Source organism: Miniopterus natalensis, chromosome 19 (genome assembly GCF_054644295.1).
Source record: "Miniopterus natalensis isolate mMinNat1 chromosome 19, mMinNat1.hap1, whole genome shotgun sequence".
NCBI lineage: Eukaryota > Metazoa > Chordata > Mammalia > Chiroptera > Miniopteridae > Miniopterus > Miniopterus natalensis.
The window spans coordinates 22,088,876-22,111,677 of record NC_142099.1 but is presented as its reverse complement, the minus strand read 5'-3'; the positions used below and the strand labels follow the sequence as shown (position 1 = coordinate 22,111,677).

Genomic DNA, 22,802 nt, shown 5'->3' with positions numbered 1-22,802 from the left:
CTGGCAGAGCCCTGGCCCGAGGCTGCCGCAGAAGGGGGTGGAAGAAAGAAAAGACAAGCTGGGTAAGGGAGCAGAAGCGTTTTGGGGAACTGAACCATCACAGGCAGAATCTGAGGCACTTCCTCTCTCCCCCACACTCCGCCCCTCTTGCCCTGTCTCTCTCTTTCCTTTTCTCTCATGGCAGGGTTATACGTCAGTTTCCGAAAGGTGGGGACATTTCCTGACGCCTTTGCGACACTGGGAAGCTGTCTTAAGGGAGGCTGGACCCCACTCTGAGCACCGGGACGGGACAGTGAAGGCCGGGGCCGCCCTGCCCTCTCCCTGACTCCCGCCAGCGCTCACAGCCTCCTGGCTCCACCTGACCATGTCCCTGGCTGAGGCCATCAGACTGTGGAATGAAGGGGTGCTGGCAGCCGACAAGAAGGACTGGAAGGGAGCCCTGGATGCCTTCTCCTCTGTCCAGGACCCCCACTCCAGGATTTGTTTCAACATCGGCTGCATGCACACAGTTCTGGGAAATTGGGCAGCGGCAGAGAAGGTGAGTGAGTGGAGGTGCCTCTCCTGGGGCTCCCCTGAGCCTTTGTAATTAGCATTCTCAACCCTGGCTGCACTTGAGAAGCTTCTTGGGAGCTCTGTAAGGACAAGATCTGCCCAGCCCCCCCCCCCAGAGGTCCTGATTTAATTGGCCTGGGGAGGGGCCTGGGCAGCCCTCATTGTTAAAAGCCCCCCAGATGGTCCTAATGGGCAGCCGGGGTGGGAACCACTGTGGGTTCTGCTCTCCTTTCGTCTCCGTCTATTAACTCCACATCATTCTGGAATCGGTCGCTAACCCCTTTGTGAAGACTCCCCTGGTTATGTTTTCTTCGGGGTACTCCTGCTGGCCACACTCAGCATCTCCCTGCTTCACACCTGATGACAAAACACCTCGTTCTGGCTTTCTGAGACTTTCGCATGTGTGGTGAGCTTAGAGGTCGAGAGGATGCACGTCAGTAAAACAGGTTTCATCGATGTGACAATTCATCCATGTGACAATTACATGGGGCACCCTTTTAAGGATTCTGAGGCCGGTAGGAGGAAATCATATGGTGATTGACTAATCATGTCTGCCCGGGGCACAGTGGGTGTTTTAGCATTGTTTTCAAATATTTTTTTCTTTCTCATGTTCCTGAGTAGGGGGTTGAGCATTCCAGCATCACCTTTTGGGTTGGTGATGGGAAGCTGGAAAGGGTATGGGGTTTGGAAGCAGAAGATCTAGACTCAGGTCCCAGCTCTGCCTCTCTCTGTATCTTGGGTCCTCGGCAAGTCATGTAGACTCCAGCTCTCAGTTTCTCGAGGTTGAACATCTTGCGGCTTAAGTGAGGCACCACCTGTTAAATGTTGCGTCACTTCGCACAAGGGTGTGAATGTTAGTTCTTGTTTTTACCTTTTAGCCGGTCATTGCAAGTCCCTGTGGACAGATGACTGGCTCCCCAGCCCCCTTAAAGAGCCAGTTCCTCCCACAGCCAGCCTCCTCTCAGGGGCCTGCCAGGGGCCTGGGCAAACAGCACCACAGATTTTGTGGAAGCAAAGTGCACAATGTGGGGGAGGAGCTAGTTCGGGGCAGCTCTGCTGGCAGGGGCTCCTGGCAAGGCTGGGCAGGCCACCGCTCTCCTCTGGGCTCCCTCCATGCCGTCCTCCAGCCGCTCCTGATCGCTCGCTGCGCTCCTCCGCTCCTTCTCCCTCTCTCTGCCTTTCTCTGATGTCCTGCTTGAGTCCTTACTCCTGGCATTTTTATCTGCATTCATATTTGTTATAATTTTAATTATGTAATATTTATGTAATAAAATTTCTATAATAAACAAGTAAAATACTATAGCTGACATTTTAATTGTTATTTTCATATTTCATTGTTTTTACTATTGTAATCCTGTCAGTGGTCTCGAAAGGCAGATACTAATATACCGAGGAGAACACTAAGGTTCAGGGAGATTAGGGAACTTGCCCCACGTCACGCTGCCAGGAAGTGACGACACAGGGCGTTTTGACTCTGGGAGTCACTGTAAACACACCAGCGTTCCAATGGCCCCTGTTGCCTGGCCCTGTGGCTCCTTCACACCTCACTGCTGGCTCCTCGGCCCCAGATGGAACCTCGCTCTCTCCATAGGCCTTCTCCAGAACCATTAACCGAGACAAGCACTTGGCGGTGGCCTACTTCCAACGAGGGATGCTCTACCACCAGATGGAGAAGTAAGTGGGCCAGTGCTGCACACGTGGGGGAGTCCACAGAGAAACCCGGAGGGGCTCGCAGTGCTGCTGGCATGGGGGTTTGAGAGGCATCCCCTAGCCTGTGTTGGGAAGTGTGGCTGGACCTCCCCTGGGCAGTTACACACTCAATCAGCAGGAGGCAGAAGCCTTTCCCGGGAATAAATCAGCTGTGTCATAGCTCACAATGGGCCCAGTAACCGCCACAGGCCTGGCATTCACCCCACGAGCATCCCTGATGGATCATCATTGGACAGTGCTGGTTGTAAATTGTTGGCCATCAGGGGAACACCCCTGGTGGTCCACTACTGGGAGGTACTGAGCTGTCACACAATGAGGATTATCGTGAAACTGCATTGAAACCTTTTTTCATTCCTGCAGAATGTTTCCAAAAGCCTAGTTTAATCCAATCAATGAAATATTATTCAGCCACCAAAATGAGAAAATAAACTATTAACATTATATGTATAAGAGCATATTGACAGAGATAAATAAGTAGCATATTTTTAAATATAGAAAATAGTTCACAGTAGGTGTTAAATTTAAAACACAGGTTTCAAAAAAGTATGTATAGCACAAGCCCATTTCTGTTTCAAAGAAGGTCTATGGAAGTCTATGGACCAAAACGTTGTCAGCAGTTCTCTCTGGGTGGTGAACTTACAGGGATTTCCATTCCTTCCACCAGCCTATCTGTATTTTTTAGTGTGTTTATAGTCACTACAAAATAATTAGTAAAAAGGTAAATAAGTAGAAAATCAAAGTTAATCTCAATGTCATTCCCCTCCCCAAAATACCCCAATAACAAACATGCAACTAACAAAGGAAAAATAAATATTCCAAGCATTAACTTAGACTATTGTAGGGGAGGGCAAACCTTTGTAGAAACTGTTCATTCCATTGGTGGACACAAGCTCTAGCGAGAAAGATTTTGGCCCAGGCTAATGAAGAACCTCCAGTGAAAATGGTCAGAGCATGATGTGGGCAGTGTGTATGTGTGTTTATGTGTGCGCATGTAGCGGGGGTGGGGGGGATGGGGGGTGTTGGTGGGGCAGAGAGGAAGCTGCAGAGAGTGTCCAGGCATTGGGGTGGGGGCTGGGCTCTGATCCTGTGCAACCTTGCAGGGCTTTGATCCTGCGGATTGGTCAGAATCCCAGCCTGTAAGGCCGCTGTGCTCAGCTATTGCCAGGGGCAACTACAAGAAGCTCAGAAGACTTCCAAGATGTAGATTCAGTCAATTATCTGAATCAGCAAGGGAGGTAAAGTCTTCCCGAAAGAAAGACCACACAGAGGTCATCAGGGAACAGAAAGCCTAGGATTGAGGTGTACAGAATATGCAGGGAAACCTGAGCACAAATCCTCCAGCGCATCTTTAATCTCAAAAGACAAACTCGAAGGCCATCCTTTAATTAGCTCTAATAGCTTGTAATGAGGAGAGACACCAGCAAGAGGAAAGGCTCCCAGAAGAAATTTCTACACGAAAATGCCCAGAAGTCCCTGAGCCTGAAAAGCTTGGGTTTTGAGAGAGTCAGAAAGATCTTAGAAAGATCTAGAAATAAGACCCAGGATTCAATTAGCATTCTATTGATCGTAGTTAAATCTGAGAGAGAAATCTACGAAATGCTGTCTTTAACTCACCGCCAGCCTAGTGAGGAAATATAAATGAGGCACTGTTCCCCACCTTAAGTTGCCTCCTTTTCTTTCTCTCAGCCCGTAGGCCTTGGTGTCCCCCCTCCAAGGTTCTGCTCTTGACCCTTTCCCCTTTTATCACTATAGCAGAGGTTGTTAAAGGCAAAATGTATGGGTTATCTTCCCAGAAACACACACACAGCATATACATACTTTTACGGCAATTTCGGGGGGGGGGGTCAATGTCCCCTGAAAATCTATACGTGAACCCTCAGGGATCCTACCTTGTCCCATCGTGTTAGCCTCCCATCTATAGCCGCCTGGCTACTAAATCTCTACCTGGGATCAACCCAGGATGTCTTTTGTCCTACACCTTGTCAAGTTGGCTTCTTAAATTCACCCATTCCTCTCCATCCTCACCAGCACTGCCCTGGTTTAGACCTCATTTTTCACCAGGACTGTTGTAAGTGTTGGGGGTGGCGAGAAAGGAATCAGGCGTTAGACCAGTGGGGTCAGATTGGACCTGGGTTCAGCAACCTCAGTACTTGAGTCTAACTAAGTACTGGAAAGAATTCAGAGCCAAGGCTCAAACTATAAGAGAACATTTCTTTGGAAAATCACTGAGGTGGGAGAACTAATTAGTAGGAGAAATGGGCTGAGGAAACAAGTTAGAGAGGCAAAGGAAGCTTTGGAGTGAGGAAGCTAATGGTAAAAATGCACCTGGGCGGGGAAGGGAAAGGGAAAGGTGAGGATGTGGGCTCCCTAGAGGGAGAGCGCTCCAGGTCCTCTGTCCTAAGGGTGTTAAGGGTGGAGATTTTAGGGGAGGTCCCAGGGGAAGATCTCAACAGAATATTCAGCAGTTTCCCAGATGTGTCCTTTCAGCGTCTAGGTCTCCATTGATTGATTATTCAGCGTCAGGGCAGGGGCTCATGATCCAATGCACTGGTCCTGAGGTCAGCCTTGGCTTTGCTTGGCTGGTTTTGCTGCTTTTCTGGGCCTGTGAAATATAACTGAGGCCTAGATGTTATCTCTAAGGAGGAAAGGTCAGGAGGTCCAAACCACATGACCAGTGATATGCCAGGGGAGGAAAGGTCACCCTGGGGGTGAGGTCCCACCCTACAATTGTCCTTTGCTAGGCACCCAGGGTTTTCTGCCCCAGTGACCTTCTGGACCTGGCCCATTGTCCTTGCTCTGCTCACATCTGTCTAACTGACTGCCACATAACCACTTCCAAATTAATTACCCAGCCACCAACCAGTCTTGTCTTCTCCACTCTTATTCCAAACTGATCTCCTTTAAAAATTAATATTATCTGCTTAAGAACTTCCAGTGGATCCCATTACTACAGGATACAGGCCAAATTCCCTCACCTGTTCCTATGTGGCCCAGCTGCGCCTACCCACTTACCCTCCAGTGGGGTCTGCCCAGCCACTCAGCTGCTAGGGCGGCAACCACTCTCCTCTGTGCCTCCTTTACAGCATGTCTTCTCTATGACAGACATTTGCTTAGATATTTGTCTCCTCCGCTACTCTGTGAGTGTCCTGAGAGAGGAAATCTTTACTTATTCAAGTTTGTATTTCAATATTTAGTACAGTAGTTAATAAATGCTTATCGAATTAATTAAACTAAAGTGAGAAAAATTTAGCCTCTGCTTGCAGGAATTTATTAAAAGGGGGAAACAGGTCACGACCACCAGTAACTATAATGCAAGGCAGGATGGGCAAGTGCTGTAAGAGATATTTTAAAGTAAGGGCCATGGAGAACTGGAAAAATGACTTCTCAGTGAGTGGGTTAGGAATTCCCTTGCTTTCCAATGGGACGTTTGAGGGTGACAATGTTATAGGTGTATTTTCCTCTTGGTTTTCCCATTTTCATATGTCCTGTTGCTCTCCTGTCATTGTAGAATTCCTCAGAACAATGTTAGGGAGCGTGTCTGAGAAGGCCGGTGGTGTCTCAGGGATGACCATGGCCAGGCTGTCATCTGAAAGGGGAAGGAAGCTGCAGGTGTTTCAGGCCCTGGGCCTTATGAATCTGGGAACTGCTATAGTAACAGTTACAGCCTTTATTTATTTATTTATTTTTAACCTTTTTTTTTTTTTTAAATATATCTTTATTGATTTCAGAGAGAGGAAAGGAGAGGGAGAAAGAGAGATAGAAACATCAATGATGAGAGAGTCATCGATCAAGCCCGCAACCCGGGCATGTGCCCTGACCCGGAATCGAACCCCGATCGTCTGGATCCCAGGTCGACGCTCAACCTGGGATCCAGTTACACCCTTTAGATGTTGCTGGCCCAAGGAGGTGAGGCAGCAAGGCCTTTGTCCTGCAGTCTGTGACACTGGAAACGGTGGCCTCCAGCCCATCACAGAGGTGGTGGACGCTTTGACTTCTTTCAGCTGCGAACACTCTCTGTTATCATGGGCTCTAGACTGCACGGGGCTTGGGTAGAACAAGAAAATCAGGAACACAGCAGTTACTAAGAAACCTTTCCAGGGGGTGTTACAAAAATGAGAATTATAAACCCTCTGAGGCTCAGAGCCTGTGAAAAGCCAGGCAAGCTTGCCTCTGAGCTGGTGAGCCCCTGACCAGGGGGTACAGGGGCTTGGGTCCAGCGCAGCCAAGGCTCCCAGCGGGGTGTCATTGTGAACGAGCAGAAAGCTGCCAGCACCTTGGCCTCCTAGGGGACACTGTGCTTTTCAAATGGCACCGAAGAGAACCGAAGGAGGGCTGGAGGTGGGCGGGGGCTGCCGGCTATTTTGGAATTTCACTCTGAGCTGATTCAGACCCTGTGCAGGGAAGCAGAGCTGAGCTTCAGGGCCAGTGCGCCCGGGCGCGGCTCCCAGGAGCAAGCGCGGGCTGAGCAGAGGCCTGCAGCCGGCAGTAGGGTGACGCTTTCAAGGGAAAAACTGGCATTTAGCAGGGCGCTCCCCACCCTGTTGTTGTTTTTAGTACAAAGCGAGCACTTTGAATGATTTGTGGGTTCTTTCCGTTTCTCTCCCACCAGGCCCAGATGTTTAGACATCTGGATGGGCTAGAGAGCTAGGAGCAGGGTTTGTTGGGATCGCTCAATACCGGGCAACACAGGCAGTGTCACTTCACAGCCGAAATTCACCCACTCCACCAGCGCTTTTGCCAGGGAGGAAGCACACTGTAGGTTAATGCCGACAGTCCCCGGAGTGTGCCTGGAGGACTGCGGGTCTCCCACGGGCAGGGACACGGTGGCACTGCACGTGCCCAAGGAAGGGGACACCTGCGTTTCCACCCCCCTCTCCTGGGCTCAGTGAATGGGAGCCAGTCCCCAATCTTCCAGCCTAAGAAGAAGGAGAGGGAAGGCCCCAAGGATGTGTCGGGATCTTGAAATGCTTCCTGATCCTTAACCAATGGCCTGTGTAGTAGGTTTTACACTCCTCTTTATTAACAAGGATTTGCTAGAGAAATCCTCTCTTCTGCTTTTTCCGTCACTGCGACAGCCACTGCTGCTGTGAGAGAGACTCACTTCAAACCCAGCGGTGACAGAATGTCCAGCTTGTCCCCCAGCCACCCTGGGGACACTCTCCTTAAGACTCTCGACTAGCCCACCCTCCTGGTCATCTCCACGCTTCCCTGAGATCAGAGTTCCAGCTTCTACAGTCACATATTTTTATCTCCTGATAATATGTAATGGTCTAGGGTGTTAAGAAAGAGTGTACTAAATGATTGGTGTGTGAATTTAATTGCCAGAGTTTTAGAACTGAAAACAAATCATCATCATAATATAAATTACGATGTGTGGCAGGCACCGTCCTATGCCTCGGAATGCTTCACCCCACTTAGCTCTCACAGCAACCCTGAGAGGCACGTGCTCCTGTTTTCCTCTGACTCTGAAATGAGGAGACAGACTTAGAGAAATTAAACAACATGCCCTTTGTCATAGATAGTAAGTGGCAGAGCCTGGAGTTAAGTCCATGTGGTTTTGACTCCAGAAATTAGATCCGGGACCACCTACCAGCAAGCTCTTCACAGCCCATGCTCCTGGAATATAATACCCCCCTGCTACACAATGCACCCCTTATGTTATGGACCCGGAACCCGAGGCCAGGGAAGTAAGTTGCCAGGGTCTCCTGGTTGGTGGCAGAGCTGATGGCTCTGGCCCCAGTCTCCTGGCCACAGTTAGAGGGCACCCTCCTGACACCAAACCACCTCCTGCGGGTCCCCAGCAGCCTGAGCCAAATTCCAGGTTTGCCTCCAAGAGAAGCCACACATGGCAGCTCTGGGTCACACAGTGGCCTGGGGCTTGTGGTTCAGTTGCCTGGTGGGAAACACACACACAACCAGCAGCCAAATTTGTTCCTTCCAGGCTGGGGAGGGGCTGGAGTTGAGGGTAGCTTGTTTTTTGCTATTGCTCCCACCAGGCCAGGGAGATCAGGGGCAGGCTGAGGAGACCTGGTCCAGGCCCTGCCCACACCTCCGTGGGCACTGCTGATGTGACCAGCCCCACTCTCTGCCATGAATCCACCACAGCAGCCCTGATCCACCTTGAGCCAGTCAGCACAAGGCCAATGCAAGAAAGCGCAAGGACGTGCCCGGAGCAGTGTTAGAAATGCTGTGGGCTCCAGGGGTGGTTTCTTTATCCCATAGTCGGGGGCGGGGGGGGGGGGGGGGGAGGCCAGCCTCAAAACCAAGAGCTAAATTGGACTCAAAAGAAGCCAAGGAGAAAGCTCTGGGCAGGAGGGGATGTCAGAGGACACCCTCAGAGCAGTGTCCCTGTATCAAACCCAGGGGAAACCTTGCACCCTGAGTTCTGTAGAAAACTAGGGCTCAGGGCTGGCAAAAAACTAGACGGTTAGGAAGGCTCTTGTCCCAGGGAGGCAGATAGAGAAAATGACACAGACACACATTTATTCCACAATTTTTCCTCCATGCCCCGACTGGTCTACGTTTTCCCCTGTCCTGCAGATATGATTCAGCGATTAAAGACCTGAAGGAGGCCTTGACTCAGCTGCGAGGGAACCAGCTGATAGACTACAAGATCCTGGGGCTGCAGTTCAAGCTGTTTGCCTGTGAGGTGAGGAGGAGGGGCCCAGGCTGGACCCGAGAGTGTTGGCCTGTGAAACTATCCATAATAATTTGCATCGCTCAAGTTGACAAGCTGTTTGCCCAGGATTATACTAACAAATCCAAATCATGGGTTCACTATCCATGCAGGACCTGCCCTGACCTTGCCCAGTTCCCGAGTCACAGACCACGCTCATTGCTATTCATGGTTCTGGCCTCATGTACTTGGTTGGTTACCCAAAGAGAGAGAATAATTTGGCACAAATCTGTCCCCTCTCGGTCATGAAACAGCTCAAAGCACAAATTTAGGAAAGTTCTCCATAGAAGGAGAACTTCTTTTCTGTATCACTGAAAAAGAGAAACATGGCTGGCTTGGATTTCACAAGTTAGTGTAGTCTTTCCAACCCACCCTCCCCGCACCCTTCTTAAACCTCAAATCCCCCACTAGCTTTGAAAACTAAAATCCCTGCAAATATCACAGATCTTTATTTAGAAGAACTGCTGAAAAATGTCCCCTTGCTTTAGTTTCTCAGACAGGAGAAGCCAAGTGTTTCCAGGGTCGCCCAGGGCTAATAATAGCATCCCCAACTGCCAGGTCCCCTGGGGCCATGTGTCCCCATCCAGCCCTGCAGCAGGCTAGCAGCTTACTTCACTTCTCCCAGTCCAGGGAAATGAGGCTTTGCAGTGAGACTTGGCTGGCCTTGGGCCAGCTGCTACAGTAGAGTTTTTCAACCGTGGCACTTTTAATATGTTGGACCAGATCATTCCTGGTTGTAAGGGACTGTCCTGTGCATTATAGGATGTTTAGCAGCATCCCTGGTCTCTATTCACTAGATGCCAGTCACACCCCACCCCCAGAGTGACAACTTAAAATATGGCTAGGCATAGCCAATCAATCACCCCAGAGCGAGAACCACTTCCATAGATTTAAGGGTTGGGACACCAAGGAGCTCTAGTGAGAGGATCATGAAACAGTGGCATCGAAGCAGAATTCCAGGGTAGGGATGTTCCTCCTGTAATTGGCGTGAAGATGACCGTGGGGCAGGAAACGCTGGCTGTATGGGCCTCTCTGTAAGTGAAACTGGACTTTTCAGGCTCTAAGGCCTCTATGCCATATGGGAGCCTCCAGGCATTTACCTACTTGTAAACCACTCCTGCCTTCCACCAGATCTAACCCTGGCTCTGAGAAACCCCACCGGCTTTTTAAAAAAGAGGCCTAGCCTTTTCCAGTCCTGGAGTCATAAAAACCTAGTACGGAAAAGATCTAAAAAGAGACTGAATAGGAAGTTTTCAACAGCCTCGAGTTCTTCTTTTGCTCTGCACACATGGTCAAGGGCGGCCGGGCCAGCCAAGTGTGTATGCAGAAGGCAACTGCTCCCTGAGGCTCAGAAACAGCCTGGCAAGGGAGTTTGGCTTTTTTTGTTTGTTGTTTGTTTTTATCTGGCTGATGCATCTAAAAGATTTGATTCTATGTGTAAGTTGTGAAGCATAATACTAAAACAAACACTCATGAACCTCCCACCCAGCCCAAGACCTGGAAAATTATGGCTGTTGGTGAGCAGACCATTGCCCCTGCCCCAGGTGAGGCGCTGTCCTAGGCTTGGGCCGAGTCCCTTTCCAGCTTTGGCCCATAGGGTGTCCTCATTCCCACTGTTCCACAGCCTTGTCAGTGCTGTGTAGGGCCAGGTTCTGTGGGGGCTGGGGTAGGACGATGCCTCTGGAACCTTCTTCCTCACCATCTGCACCTGCCCAGTCTCTTGGCCTAGGCTCAGTGGCAGGAGCTGTTTTGAGAGACCACACACATATTTTATTCCCAGCTCTTCAAGGGGCCTTGAGCCTGTCACTCTTCTTGATACTAAAACAACACAATAGTTCTTGTTTCCTCCTGACCTACTTGGTTGTCAAAAAATGTACAGGATGTTGGATTTATGCATTACGTGATGTTCACTCAACACCGTCTCCTTGTGCTGGGCGTGAGTCCATAGCAAGATTGAGTGTATATTTTAGACGTTCCCAGGGGAGCTGGGAAAGGGAGAGACGTCACCAGGCAGCATCCCAGGAGCATCATGCCAGCTCCTCCCCGGTACCCAGATGTGGAACAGCCTGTAGTTTACAGCCTGGCCGGTGCTTTTCCAGGTGTTATATAACATCGCTTTCATGCATGCCAAGAAGGAGGAGTGGAAAAAGGCCGAGGAACACTTGGCACTGGCCATGAGCATGAAGTCTGAGCCGAGACATTCCAAAATTGACAAAGCCATGGAATGCGTGTGGGTAAGCGCCCTGGCGATGCGGGTGGAGAAAGGCCGGCATTGCATTTGGATTTGTTTCAGTGGGCATGCGATTGAGAAACCATGGACGTGGTGCTTTTACTTTCTCTGAGTCACGGGCGACACTCACCTGGGGGTATAGTTCCACGCAGGATCTTAAACCTGGAAGGGCCAAGAAGCTGAGGCCTAGAGTATGGGATGGCAGAGCCCTGGCCAGGCTGCCCCCCGAGTGGGGCTCTGTGGCAGCAAAGGGGAGCAGAAGGCTAGAGCCAAGTACTTGAGGGTAGAGGCTGTGCCTGCTTGCTCACTGTTGAGTCCTAGCAGCCTGGCACAGTGCCAGGCACATGATGGCTCTCAGCAAAAATGCGTTGATTATGTGAACAAATGCTGAAAATATCCATAGCTTGTCTGAGCACATTTGGGATGAAGCTCGTTTTAAATCAGATTTTTAAAACACCAGGAACAAGGGGACACAAGTCAGTCTTAACATGCCTGCCCAGGTCAGCGGACACAGATCCCAAGACAGCACTGTTCTGGGCCACCCCTGAGGTGGTGGTGTCTCCTACACTGTGACAGCCCCACCCAGCCACACAGAGTGGAAGAGGGGCAGCTCCCTTAGGAAAAGAGGGTTCTGGGCAAATAACACAGTCAGGTCCACACAGCCCCTCAGTGGAAGGTGACGTCGAAACAAACTCTTATTGCCTTAGGCACCCTGAAATAATAAGTTCCGTCCTTACATGTTTAGCAAAAGTGCTTCTGCGAGGTTGTCTAATGGCTCCTTGCATGCACTCTGTGATGGAGGCAGGACAAGCCTCGTTACCTGCACTTTGTAGGTAAGGAAATACTGTGCTCTCTGTGTCACAGAAACAGAAGCTGTATGAGCCCGTGGTGATCCCTGTGGGCAAGCTCTTTCGACCAAATGAGAGGCAAGTGGCCCAGCTGGTCAAAAAGGATTACCTAGGCAAGGCTACGGTAGGTTGGTCTCTCAGCTTCCCTGGAGTCTCCTAAGGCATGTGGGCTGTGCCGAGAGAGGTGGGAGGGATTCCTGGAAAAGGGTACCCCCCTTGTGGCTCTGCCCTGGGGTGGCAAGGAGAGACTGCTTACAGTGCGGGGGTCTTGTTGAAAGACGCTTCTAGTTTATTTTCTCCAGGTTCCCCTCATTCCTCCCTTCCAGCCTGACCCTGGGTAAGGGCCACGGGGTGACTCACAGGATGCTAGTCCTGGGGACTGAGCCAGTGAGAATGGATCAGGCTGTGAGAAAGGAGGGGGCCTTGGGGAGACCACAGGAGGATGGGGGAACATGCTGGCAGAGCCCTCACCCCCCCTTCAATTTCAGGTGGTGGCATCTGTGGTGGATCAAGACAGTTTCTCGGGGTTTGCCCCCCTGCAGCCACAGGTGAGCGGTCCCTCCTGCTCCAGGACCTAGGTCTCCACAGCTCTCTGCGAAACATCCAATTGGGGAGCATGTTTCTGCTGAGCTACCTCCTTTCAAGGGCTCCTTTAATTGACTCTCATGCTGCTGAGGGTCCTGCCTGCCATTCCTGGTCCGGGGCTCCACGACTGGTGGGCAATAGAGCAGTTTTAGGCTTAACCAGGCCCTCAAGGCTTCAAGCCCTCAAGAAACCAGCCGTTCTGCTTCCCTCAAGTGCATCTTCACTTCAAGTTCTAAGAGAGCTGTTGAGCATCTCTCCGGAAGCTTTGACTGTTCTCTCAGAAAACTGAAATGCTAGCGAAGGCTTTGGAACAATTCCTCTTCTCGGATACAGGGGCTAGTAGGGGCCTCCCAGAGGACAGGGGGCCTGGGGCCCTGAGCTCTCCTGGCAGCGCCCATCGGCCCGTGTGCAGAGGGGTCCCTCAGGAACCCAGGGAGGGAGCCCACAGTGAACCGTGTTTCTGCCCCAGCTGGGCTCAGAGACGTGGTTCCAGATGGACTGGATGACAGGGGCCCACACGAAGGCAGAGCGTCCTCTGGAGGGAAGAGGGCAGGACAGGCCACGCAGAGCCTGAGCTCTGTCCTGAGAACCATGGTGGGCCGGGGCGCTGGTCAGCACCGGGGGGGGTCTGGGTGAGGCGCCTCCACGCGGGTCTGCACACGCCTGGTCACCCCGAGGGCGGCACAGCCAGCCTGCCAGGGCCGGGATGATGACCCCTGGCCCCCAGCGTGACCAGTGCTGGGGCTCTGGAGGGTGAGATGAGCAGAGCAGCCGGAGGTTCCAGATTCATTGATCTTTCTCACACTGAATTGTGGGAAAGCTCGCGGAGGCCCCTTGGGCTTCAGGGCAGCCAGACGACTCCGGGAGGAGAAGCCGCCAGGTAACTGGACTCCGTGGTACCCAGCGCAGAGCAGGGAACACCACTGAAAGGAGAGTCCTCCCCGGCCAGTGCTCTCGAGTCGATTTAAATGCCCCCAGTGTCATGTGATAGAGCAGACATTAATTATGGAACAGAGCTTTTTGGAAACTGTCCTAACGAAGGGAGGGAGCTCAAGGTCAAGAGCATCCTGGTGGTGCCATGTTGCTCGGCGACAGCTCACCGTCTCTGGAAACCAGCCCTGGCCGAGTACGAGCTGCTGTGCTGGTGAAACCCAGCCCCAGGGAGCCGGCGGGGGTGTTATTTCCCAGTGTTTAGTCAGGGTACGCTGTGCCCTCTCCCCAGACGCTGTTCCGATGGAGCCAGAAATGCACTCTGCGAGTTTTCTGGTCTGGAAGAGGCTCCGATTACCACTAACAGTCTGTTCTCTCTTGTCCTGCCCCCTTCCTTCCTCTCGAATGTTCAATAGGCAGCTGAGCCTCCGCCCAGACCCAAAACCCCCGAGATCTTCAGGTAAGTTGGGGACAGATCAATACGCACAATATACAAGCTCCAAGCCTGGACCGACGGCAATAGGGGGGTGGAGACGATGAAGCTGGGGTCAGGGTCTCGTCTGTGGTGGGACTGACCCTGGGAGCCTGGCTACAGCTACGTGGTGCTCCTGTGTCCCCATGTCAACGTGCACAGCCAGCATGTAGCGAGGGGCTGCTGCGGAATGGCAGTCATGTCCCATGGGGCACGGCCACTCCCTCCCAGCAGGGGGACACTGGCCGAGGGCTGCAGGCGCCCAGCTCTCTGGGGCCCAGGGAGCTAGAACGGCCTGGCCTTTCCTGTGTGGCTCTTTCCACTCCCCACTGGCACATGTTTTCTGAAGAAGAGGAAGGACAAGAGAAAGTCCTTCCCCTGTAAGATGAGCAGCACAGCCTAGAGCGTTCTTAAGAATCGCCTCTCGGAGGAAGCAGCCTCGCTCCCCACCCACAAAAGGCGGCTTAAAACAAAGTGCAAGAAGTGCCAAAGCAACTGCCAGAACGAGGGGCCCGGGTTAGCTCATTCCTCGCTCCATCGCGGGCGGAGTCTGTGTCCACCGTGTGAATACACACAATGGCTGGAAACCAAAAAAAAGGCGGAGGGGACAGTGGCAGTGGGGAGCGAGAGGCACCCAGAGGGCCTGGAGTGGGCAGAGGAGCGTGAAACTACATCAGGCCACCTCTCAGCCCGCACCTCGGTCAACGCTCCAAACGCTCCAGCGCCTTAGGGAGCCAAGGTCTGGAGGAAAAGGCGAGGGGGAAATGACCCGTGCAGCTCAGAGCAGGCAGCCTCAGGACGTGCACACACCCGACTCCTCTCCTCGCAGCCCCTCCTGGGCGCCCCTCCCCTCCCCCCTGCCCGCCTGACCCCCACCCCCGCTCTCACCTGTCTTCCACGGTGCCTTTCCCTGCACACTCACCTGCCCCAGCCCAGCCCAGGCGTGGAGCTGGCCAGACACACCCAGGGCCTTCCTCAGGAGGGCAGGGACTGCACTGCTATCCTTGTCCCACTGCCTGGATGGCTGTGGAGCACGTTCACGTCCAGCCCACCCCCAGAGGCCTCTCGGGAGCCCCGGGAGCCCCGCGCTCTGCTCAGAGGCACATAGGCGGTTGGATGTGGAGTTAGAGGGTGTCTGGAGCAGTCTCCCGGCTCCAGGCCCACTCTGCGTGACCTACAGTGGGAGGGGACGCGAGCCAGGCCAGACAGTGGATGGGATCTTGTCTCTCTCCCCCCCCCCCCCCAGGGCTCTGGAAGGGGAGGCTCACCGTGTGCTGTTCGGGTTTGTGCCTGAGACACCAGAGGAGCTACAGGTCATGCCCGGGAACATCGTCTTTGTCTTGAAGAAGGGCAATGACAACTGGGCTACGGTCATGTTCAACGGGCAGGTATTCAGAGGCCCCCAGGGTGGTCTGGGCAACATGGGATCCTGGCAGCTAACGGCAGTTTGTTGTTGTTTTTGTTTGTTTTTTTGAAATATATCTTTATTGATTTCAGAGAGAAGAAGGGAGAGGGAGAGAGATAGAAACATCAGTGATGAGTCAGGAAAAAAAGAAACATCAGTGATGAGTCAGTCATTGATCAGCTGCCTCCTGCACGCCCCCCACTGGGGATTGAGCCTGCAACCTGGGCATGTGCCCTGACCAGGAATCAAACTTCGATCTTCTGGGTCCTAGGTTGATGCTCAACTGCTGAGCCACGCCCGGCTGGGCAGCAAATGGCAGTTTTGAGCACCCATATCTCCTATCTTTTTGCAGAAGGGGCTCGTTCCCTGCAACTACCTCGAACCCGTCGAGCTGCGGATCCATCCTCAGCAGCAGCCCCAGGTAAGGTGGCACCAAGGCCTCACCCATCTCCCTGCTGCCAACCACTGACGGACCTCCCCACGGAGGGGGAAGCGCCGTGTGGAAAAGGTGACAATCACTGAAGACAGACTCACGGGTCCTGAGCCCACCCAGAGCTGGCACCAGCTGCCCAGAGCTGAGCCTGGGATGAGGGGGAAAGCCCAGAGGTGCTGAGCGGAGAGGCATCTTCGGAACGGATCGGGCCCACCCACCTTTGTGATTCCTCCTGGTCACAGGGGATGGGACCCAACACCTATAGTCTAGGAAGGTTAGGTCTTCCCAGAAATGTCCCCTTTACCTGGAAAAATAGTCAGTGTATTGGCTGGTAAAATGCCGAGAGAGAGAGAGAGAGGGAGAGAGAGAGAGAGTGACAGTTGTCCTCTGTGGGCTTGGTCTCCCGTGGTTGGAATCATGGCATCCAGATGACTTGGAAAGCTTTAAATGAGGCAAGGGGAGGCCCTTTAGGAGGGGGTTGGATTCTTAGTCACCAGGCCCACCCTGCCTCCCTTTTAACCCCTACCTTCATCTCCCCTGAATGTCACCAGCACTCCAACCTTTAGGAAGTCGTTTGCATCTGGCTCTTTTCCCTGGGGATCTGCCCCCAGCCTGCCCCCCTATTCCTGCTCTTGCCTAAGAACTTGTCAGGATGAAGGTTCTCACCATCTGTTCCTGTCACCTCCAGGAGGAAGAGTCCCTGGAGTCTGATATTCCAGCTCCGCCCAGTTCCAGTGCTCCTGGAGCACCCCAGCTGTCACTGTCACCAGGTTAGTGTCCCTGGAACAGCATCCCGGGCCTGGGTGAAGGAGTGCTCCAGGCTGCTTGCAGGATATTCTGGTTTCTTTTCCTCTCAACATGCCACTCAGCTTGTGACCACTCAGCCCCAGAGCCCGTCTCTCCTGCATCAGCCAGCCAGCCAGCCAGCCACCCACAACACCAGAAAGAGAGTCCCTTCTTCTTACCTGCAGCAGAACACACATGGGCTTGGGTAAATGTGGCTGATTTCTGGGGGGCAGTGAGTGTCCCAACTCAAGTTGTCACCAAACCCCTCACTCAATACTGAAACCAAGTCCCAGAAGGAACAGCTGAAGTAACTGCAGTTACCTCAGAAGGGGGCTGAGTGGCTCTTTTCAAAGGTCTGAGGTGTTCTATTATCTGGAAAAGAAACTGTTCTGCGGAGCCCTCAGGGACAAAGAACCAAGGGGCAGACATGAAAGGGAGATGCTCCTGATGCGTGGAGAGCGCTGCCTCAGGGAGTAATGGGCTCTTTGTCACTAGTGCAGTTTGAGCAGATTCTGAGTGTTTCGTAGAGATGCAATGAATAGGTGGTTTGTCCAGATTCTAGATCAGTGATCATCACGCTCACCAGATCCTCAGGATCCCCTGGGATGCTTCCCACACCCATGTTTATTTAGAAAAATGTCAAAGCCACAGAAAAGTTGAAAGTATGGTACAAAAAACACTAGAATACCTTTTACCTAAGTTCACCAACTGTTAACATTTTACCCCATGTACTTGCCCCACTCCTCTCTCTATGTAATTTCTTTTATCTGAGCCATTTAGATTCATGACACTTCACCCCACACCGCAGCAGGTACCTCCTAAGAACAAGATCATTCTTCTGCATAGCCCCAATACAACTGCTATAGCCAGGAGAATTAACTAATATTATATACATTATATGTATATCGCATATTCAAATTTCTCCGATTACCCTCCAAAACATCCTCGCTAGCTTTCTTGTTGGTTTTTCTGTCTGTCTAGGGGTCCCTCAGGGATCACCTATTAATCTAGGAAGATTTAAGAGTATAAATACCTAGGCCTTTGATTCTGATTTTTTAGGACTGGGATTAGACTTAGGAATCTGTATTTCTAGAAATAATTTCCCAAGTGATTTTAATGATCAAGCTTGGTTTGAGATCAGTGGTCTTTTTATTAACCATGAATCCCGTCATATATTTATGTATACTTCTCTTATATAAATGACATGCATATTGCTAAATCAATATATTATACACATGAAAGACAGACACAAACATAAAGGAAAGGTAAAAGTGGTTCTAACATTTGTTCTTGTGGCCCCTGGCTCCTCTCACGTTCCCTGTTTGTCTTTGCTTTGGAGCCACTGGTGTAACTGACCTTTGGGGTCCCTGCTGACCCTGTGGGTTGGTGAGGGTGGGCAGTCCTTTGGTAACTACCCACAGCTCCCTAGAAGCAGAGACTGGCTTCCTCGGTGCGTTCATGGCTCCCTTCTTCACAGTCCCCAGAGAGAGATTTTCCCCATGTTAAGGTTAACAGTTCCCCCAGAGATGAAAGGGTGTGGAATTGGGTGTCCTGAGAGGTTTCGTTCTGTGTATGAAAGGGGCTGGTCAAGAGAGTTCATTCATCTTTTTTCACCCCTTACCTTCTCCATTTAGGTCAGAAAGAAGAAGAGTCCAAGGTAACACTTTTCCCTGGTGCTATTCCAAGTGGGAGAGACTGGGAGAGCTTGGGCTGTCCACCAGGGGATTGTCTCCCTGGATTATAGAGAGAGTCCCAAAGAAAGGGTAGACCAGTTGCCACCATACTCACATTCATGTGCTAGGGACCCCTCAACAACCCCCCACCCCAACCCCACCTCCATGCACACATCTCCTACTGGCTTATAGCTGGTAGTCCAGATCTCACTCAGTAGGAACCCCTATCCAAGCAAGAGTTGGGCTAGAAGACCTCCAAAGACCCTTCAGCTTACTTACTGAAAGCAGTTACTTGTGGCCTCTCCCTATGCTACCAGTAAAGCTGTGGTGAGCCAGGAGGTTGCCAAGAGGAAGCCGCAGACACTCATGAGTTCCCTTTGCTTTGTCTCCCCTCAGGAAATAAAGCTCAGCGTTCCCATGCTCTACACGCTCAAGGTGCACTACAAGTACACGGTGGCCATGGAGACCCAGCCCGGACTCCCCTACGGCCAGGTCCGGGACATGGTGTCTAAGAAACTGCAGCTCCTGCCGGAACACACTAAGCTGAGGTGAGCTCCATGCAGGTGGCAGTTAGGGGACAGCTGGGGACCTGGGGCTGGTCTAGAGGACAGAAGAGGAGGATGGCTTTGCACTGATGCGCTCTGACTTGGTTCTCACTCATCTCCACCCAGCTATCGGCCCAGGGACAGTCATGAGCTGGTGCCCCTTTCAGAAGACAGCATGAAGGATGCCTGGGGCCAAGCAAAAAACTACTGCCTGACTCTGTGGTGCGAGAACACAGTGGTGAGCGCAGGGAGCCCAAGGGTCATGCTTCCCTGGGTCATGTTCCTATCAGGCCACTTCTTCAACAATTCAACGTCTACCGAGCACTCCTTTCATTCTTCTAGCCTCAATCTCAGGCGGGGACACAGGTTCAGAGAGGTTACACTGCTGATAAGCAGTGGGGCTGGGATACAAACCTAGTCTTTGGAGCCAATAGCACTAGGAAATGAGAACTTTTAACACTCAGTACAGCATTGAGCCTTGCAGAGTTTCTAATGTTGATTCCTTAAATCCTATGATTCACATCTCTAGAAACTGCATCCTTCCTCAACATCTGTGGGACAAAAATGAGCATAATGCTCATGGCCTTGGATAGTATGGCACCATGCAGTGGTTCTCAAACTTTAGCAAGTACCAGAATTACCTAGAGGGCTTGTTTAAACAGATCCCTGGGCCCCACCCACAGGGTTTCTGATTTAATGGGTTTGGGATGGAGCTGAAACTTTGCATTTCTCCAAGGTCCCCAGGTGGTGAGTGCAGGGGAAAGGGTGTTGGACTCAGTTAGACACCTAGGTTTGACTTTGCATTCTATAACTTACTGGTGACTCAACCTGTTTCTCCATTTGAAAAGAAGTAACAATAGTATCTACTCTACCTTTTTAGGATTATGAAGTTTTTGGTAAGATTTGACGACTACATATGGTCCTGCAGAACTTTAGCTTCATTTACCCAACCATCTATTAGGTCTATGCTTAGACACTGATCCCAAACCTGCCTTTATGAGTTTATTTCCAGGTGCTACACTGATATTTTACCGACTGAATCCTTTAGTGATGTTCACTGTTCACTGTCCAGGAAGTAAGGAAAACTAATGGGCCTTTTATTATTTCAGGGTGACCAAGGCTTTCCAGAGGAACCCAAGGAAAGTGAAAAATCTGATGCTAAGAGCCAGACATTAGAACCTCAGCTTAAGGAGGGCAGGCAAGTGGTAGCCCTTTTCAGTTACGAGGCTACCCAACCAGAAGACCTAGAGTTTCTGGAAGGGGACGTGATCCAGGTTGTATCCATGGGTAAGTGCTACTCCTGGATTACAGAAATTAATTTACATGTTAGCAGAAATAAATTCAAGGGCAGAGAGTAGAAAACATCACTAACCTACAAACGAAACTTGAGCCAGTGGTTTCAATTTCCTTCCCTTTCAGGTGGAGGGAGCAAAACTGAGCACTCGGCCTTTTTGTTTGTTGCTCTGACAGGCAGGGAAGGAGCAAATGGCAATTTAAGTAACATTTCAGTACATTCAAAGGTGGCTCCGATTTAGAAGCCATGGATTCTCATTCCCAGAGTTGACAAATTGGGAAGTGGTGGGCATCATTTTGCCTTTGCACCACGCCATACAACACCTATCTTCTGCAAGCCATAGTTCTTTGGATATATGTACTTTTGAAGACAAGAGTAGAAGGGGGTCAATTTTGTCTTAAAAGCAGCTATTTAGACTTACTCTGTGTCTCTGGTGACTTTCTTGATTCTGGTAGGAATCAAACATTAAAAATGGGAACAGCAAGTGGGGAGTTCTTAGTGCTTCGTAAACCACAGTGTACCCAAGCGTCCTTTGGCGAGTTTGTTAAAATTCCTTGGCCCAGCTCCCAGAGATGCTGAGTCAAGTCTGGGATGGGACCCACAGATCTGTGTTTCTAACAAGCTTCCAGTGATGCTTGTCTACTGACTACACCGAGTTCTCTAACTGGAAGCAAATGAGTCCTATCAACAGCTTTGTTCAGATGGCTGAAATGTGCATTAGCAATGCAAAAAACCAAAAAACTAATACTATTATCAACTGTAACAGAAAACCCATCAGATTAAGAAATGAGAGCAGGGTATTTTGCAGTTAATGAGGTGAAGCGTGAGTATACAAGTGCGTGGCAATTAACAGTGCGTATCTTCCTACAGGAAGAACGGAAATTCAATGGCAAAAACTGGGTTTAGTAACTCCCTGTACCATCTTCTAAGTGTTACTATCAACCAACCAGCTAAACTGTCCAGAGCTTTTTTGGAGGTGGGGATGACATAAAAACAGAACACATAGAAAAACTTTCTGGGTAGATATCGAGAGAAGGGGATGTAGTTGTTACTGTGATATGTACAAGTCTAAGTTGGTTTAATTCTGGAAGTTCCCATATATTTTAAAACTATCGTAACATTTAAATAGAAAACAGAATTCAGCATAAACACTGGGTGGTGCTGGGGGTGAGTTTAACTGTATTCAACAGTTATGAGATGGTTTCATTCACCAAGTTCCTCAAGCTTTAATGTGAATTACCTGGGATCTTGTTAAAATGGATTCCCACTCAGGTTTGGGGTAGGGCCTGAGATTTTGCATTTCTAATACACTCTCAGGATCCAGGACAAGCCAATGCTCCCAGTCCATGACTTGTGCTATAAACAGGAAAGATCGAGACAGTGGACTGCAATTAGAATTACCTTGGGGGAATCTGAGAAAACATTCTGATGCCCAGCCACACCTCACATCATTAAAACAGTTTCTGGGATAGGATCCAAGAGCCAGGGCCTAATGTCTGATCTGGATGTATTACACCCAAAGACGAATTTCTGAGCTGGCTGTGTGGCCTGGTGGGTGGGCTTTGGCGATCACACCTAACCTGTCTGATATTTATTGGCAGAATGAACCCAAACAAGCCCTTTTAAATCTCTGGGTCTTTTTCCTTAGTAAAATGGTAATATCTACAACTGCGTTATTACGAAGTCTGAGTATATACAACCTTGTACAGTGCCTGCATTTATTACAGGCTCAAAATAGGGGCTTTTAAAATCCTTCTTTTATAAACATGGATTGAACCCTCACGAGCTGCAACTCTCAGTTCTTTAACCATCTACTAGTGAACATTCACTAGCAATATACTTAACCAACGGCATGTCCCTTTCCTGTAGTCAAAACAAAGATTCCCAGCAAAGCTCAGATAAAACGCATTAAAAAATGGTACCTAACGATCCTTGTTCAATTTCATCTATTTCCCCTTTTGAAAAGTCTAATTCTTCTGCATTTCACTGCTCCATTATCATGTCAAAGGCACAGGTGTCCACAGGATGGCTAAGTCCTATGTCCACTCTTGCCTCGAATCACTTTCCAACAGTGACCGTTCCCTTAGCACAGCGAGGGGTGGAGGCGCACCGAGGAACGGTCTGTGTGGAACACCCAGCCGAGGTCACTGTCTCTACTTTCCCTTCCATCAGTGAACGACGAATGGCTGGAAGGGGAGTGCAAAGGGAAGATCGGCATTTTCCCCAAGGCTTTTGTTGAAGAACTCACAGCTGCAGACATGGACAGCACGCCCAGAGGAGTCTAGGACATCTCACAACCTACGACATCAAAGGAAAAAACTACCATCTCGTTTGTAAGATTTAGGACGCCTCTGCGGTGCACGGTGCCGAGACCATTATGGTTTGGAAGTGTTTGCTAATCTACTTTTCCCTGTTAAAATTCAACCTATTAAACAATGTGAGAATTTAGGATTATGAACACTTTGGGGTGGGGTAGTGGTTGGAAGTGTCTGGAAGGCATGAGGGGGTCTCCCAGGGTGATGTTTCCTCCTGGCTGCCCAGATGTGCTCACTTTGTGAGAAACTCACTGGGTTGCACAGATACCAGTGCACTTCTCTGTATGTGTGATAAAAATAAAAACCCAAAACACCCAGCGTGCAGGCCCAAGGCTTAAGCGTCAGTAC

At 50.6% G+C, this 22,802-nt stretch overlaps 1 protein-coding gene across 2 annotated transcripts; it reads left to right on the top strand.

Moving 5' to 3' along the window:
• Positions 1-322: 322 nt before the first annotated feature.
• Positions 323-22,479, top strand: NCF2 (neutrophil cytosolic factor 2). Of its 2 annotated transcripts, XM_016224643.2 has the most exons (15): positions 323-538; positions 2,144-2,226; positions 8,803-8,911; positions 11,038-11,172; positions 12,033-12,140; positions 12,505-12,564; positions 13,948-13,991; positions 15,250-15,391; positions 15,761-15,829; positions 16,530-16,611; positions 18,262-18,284; positions 18,697-18,848; positions 18,972-19,083; positions 19,955-20,132; positions 22,312-22,479. In XM_016224643.2, the coding sequence occupies exons 1-15, from the start codon at positions 365-367 to the stop codon at positions 22,422-22,424; spliced, it is 1,584 nt and encodes a 527-aa protein (XP_016080129.2). In that variant the 5' UTR covers positions 323-364; the 3' UTR covers positions 22,425-22,479. The 2 variants fall into 2 exon arrangements, with proteins under 2 accessions (XP_016080129.2, XP_087684373.1); XM_087828247.1 differs by lacking the exon at positions 12,033-12,140.
• The last annotated feature ends 323 nt before the right edge of the window (positions 22,480-22,802 follow it).

Coding starts and splice junctions, on each gene's coding strand:
- NCF2 (XM_016224643.2), top strand. CDS start 365: ATGTCCCTGGCTGAGGCCATCAGACTGTGGAATGAAGGGGTGCTGGCA. Junction 15,830..16,529: donor ATCCTCAGCAGCAGCCCCAG/GTAAGGTGGCAC, acceptor TGTCACCTCCAG/GAGGAAGAGTCCCTGGAGTC. Junction 18,285..18,696: donor AGAAAGAAGAAGAGTCCAAG/GTAACACTTTTC, acceptor GTCTCCCCTCAG/GAAATAAAGCTCAGCGTTCC.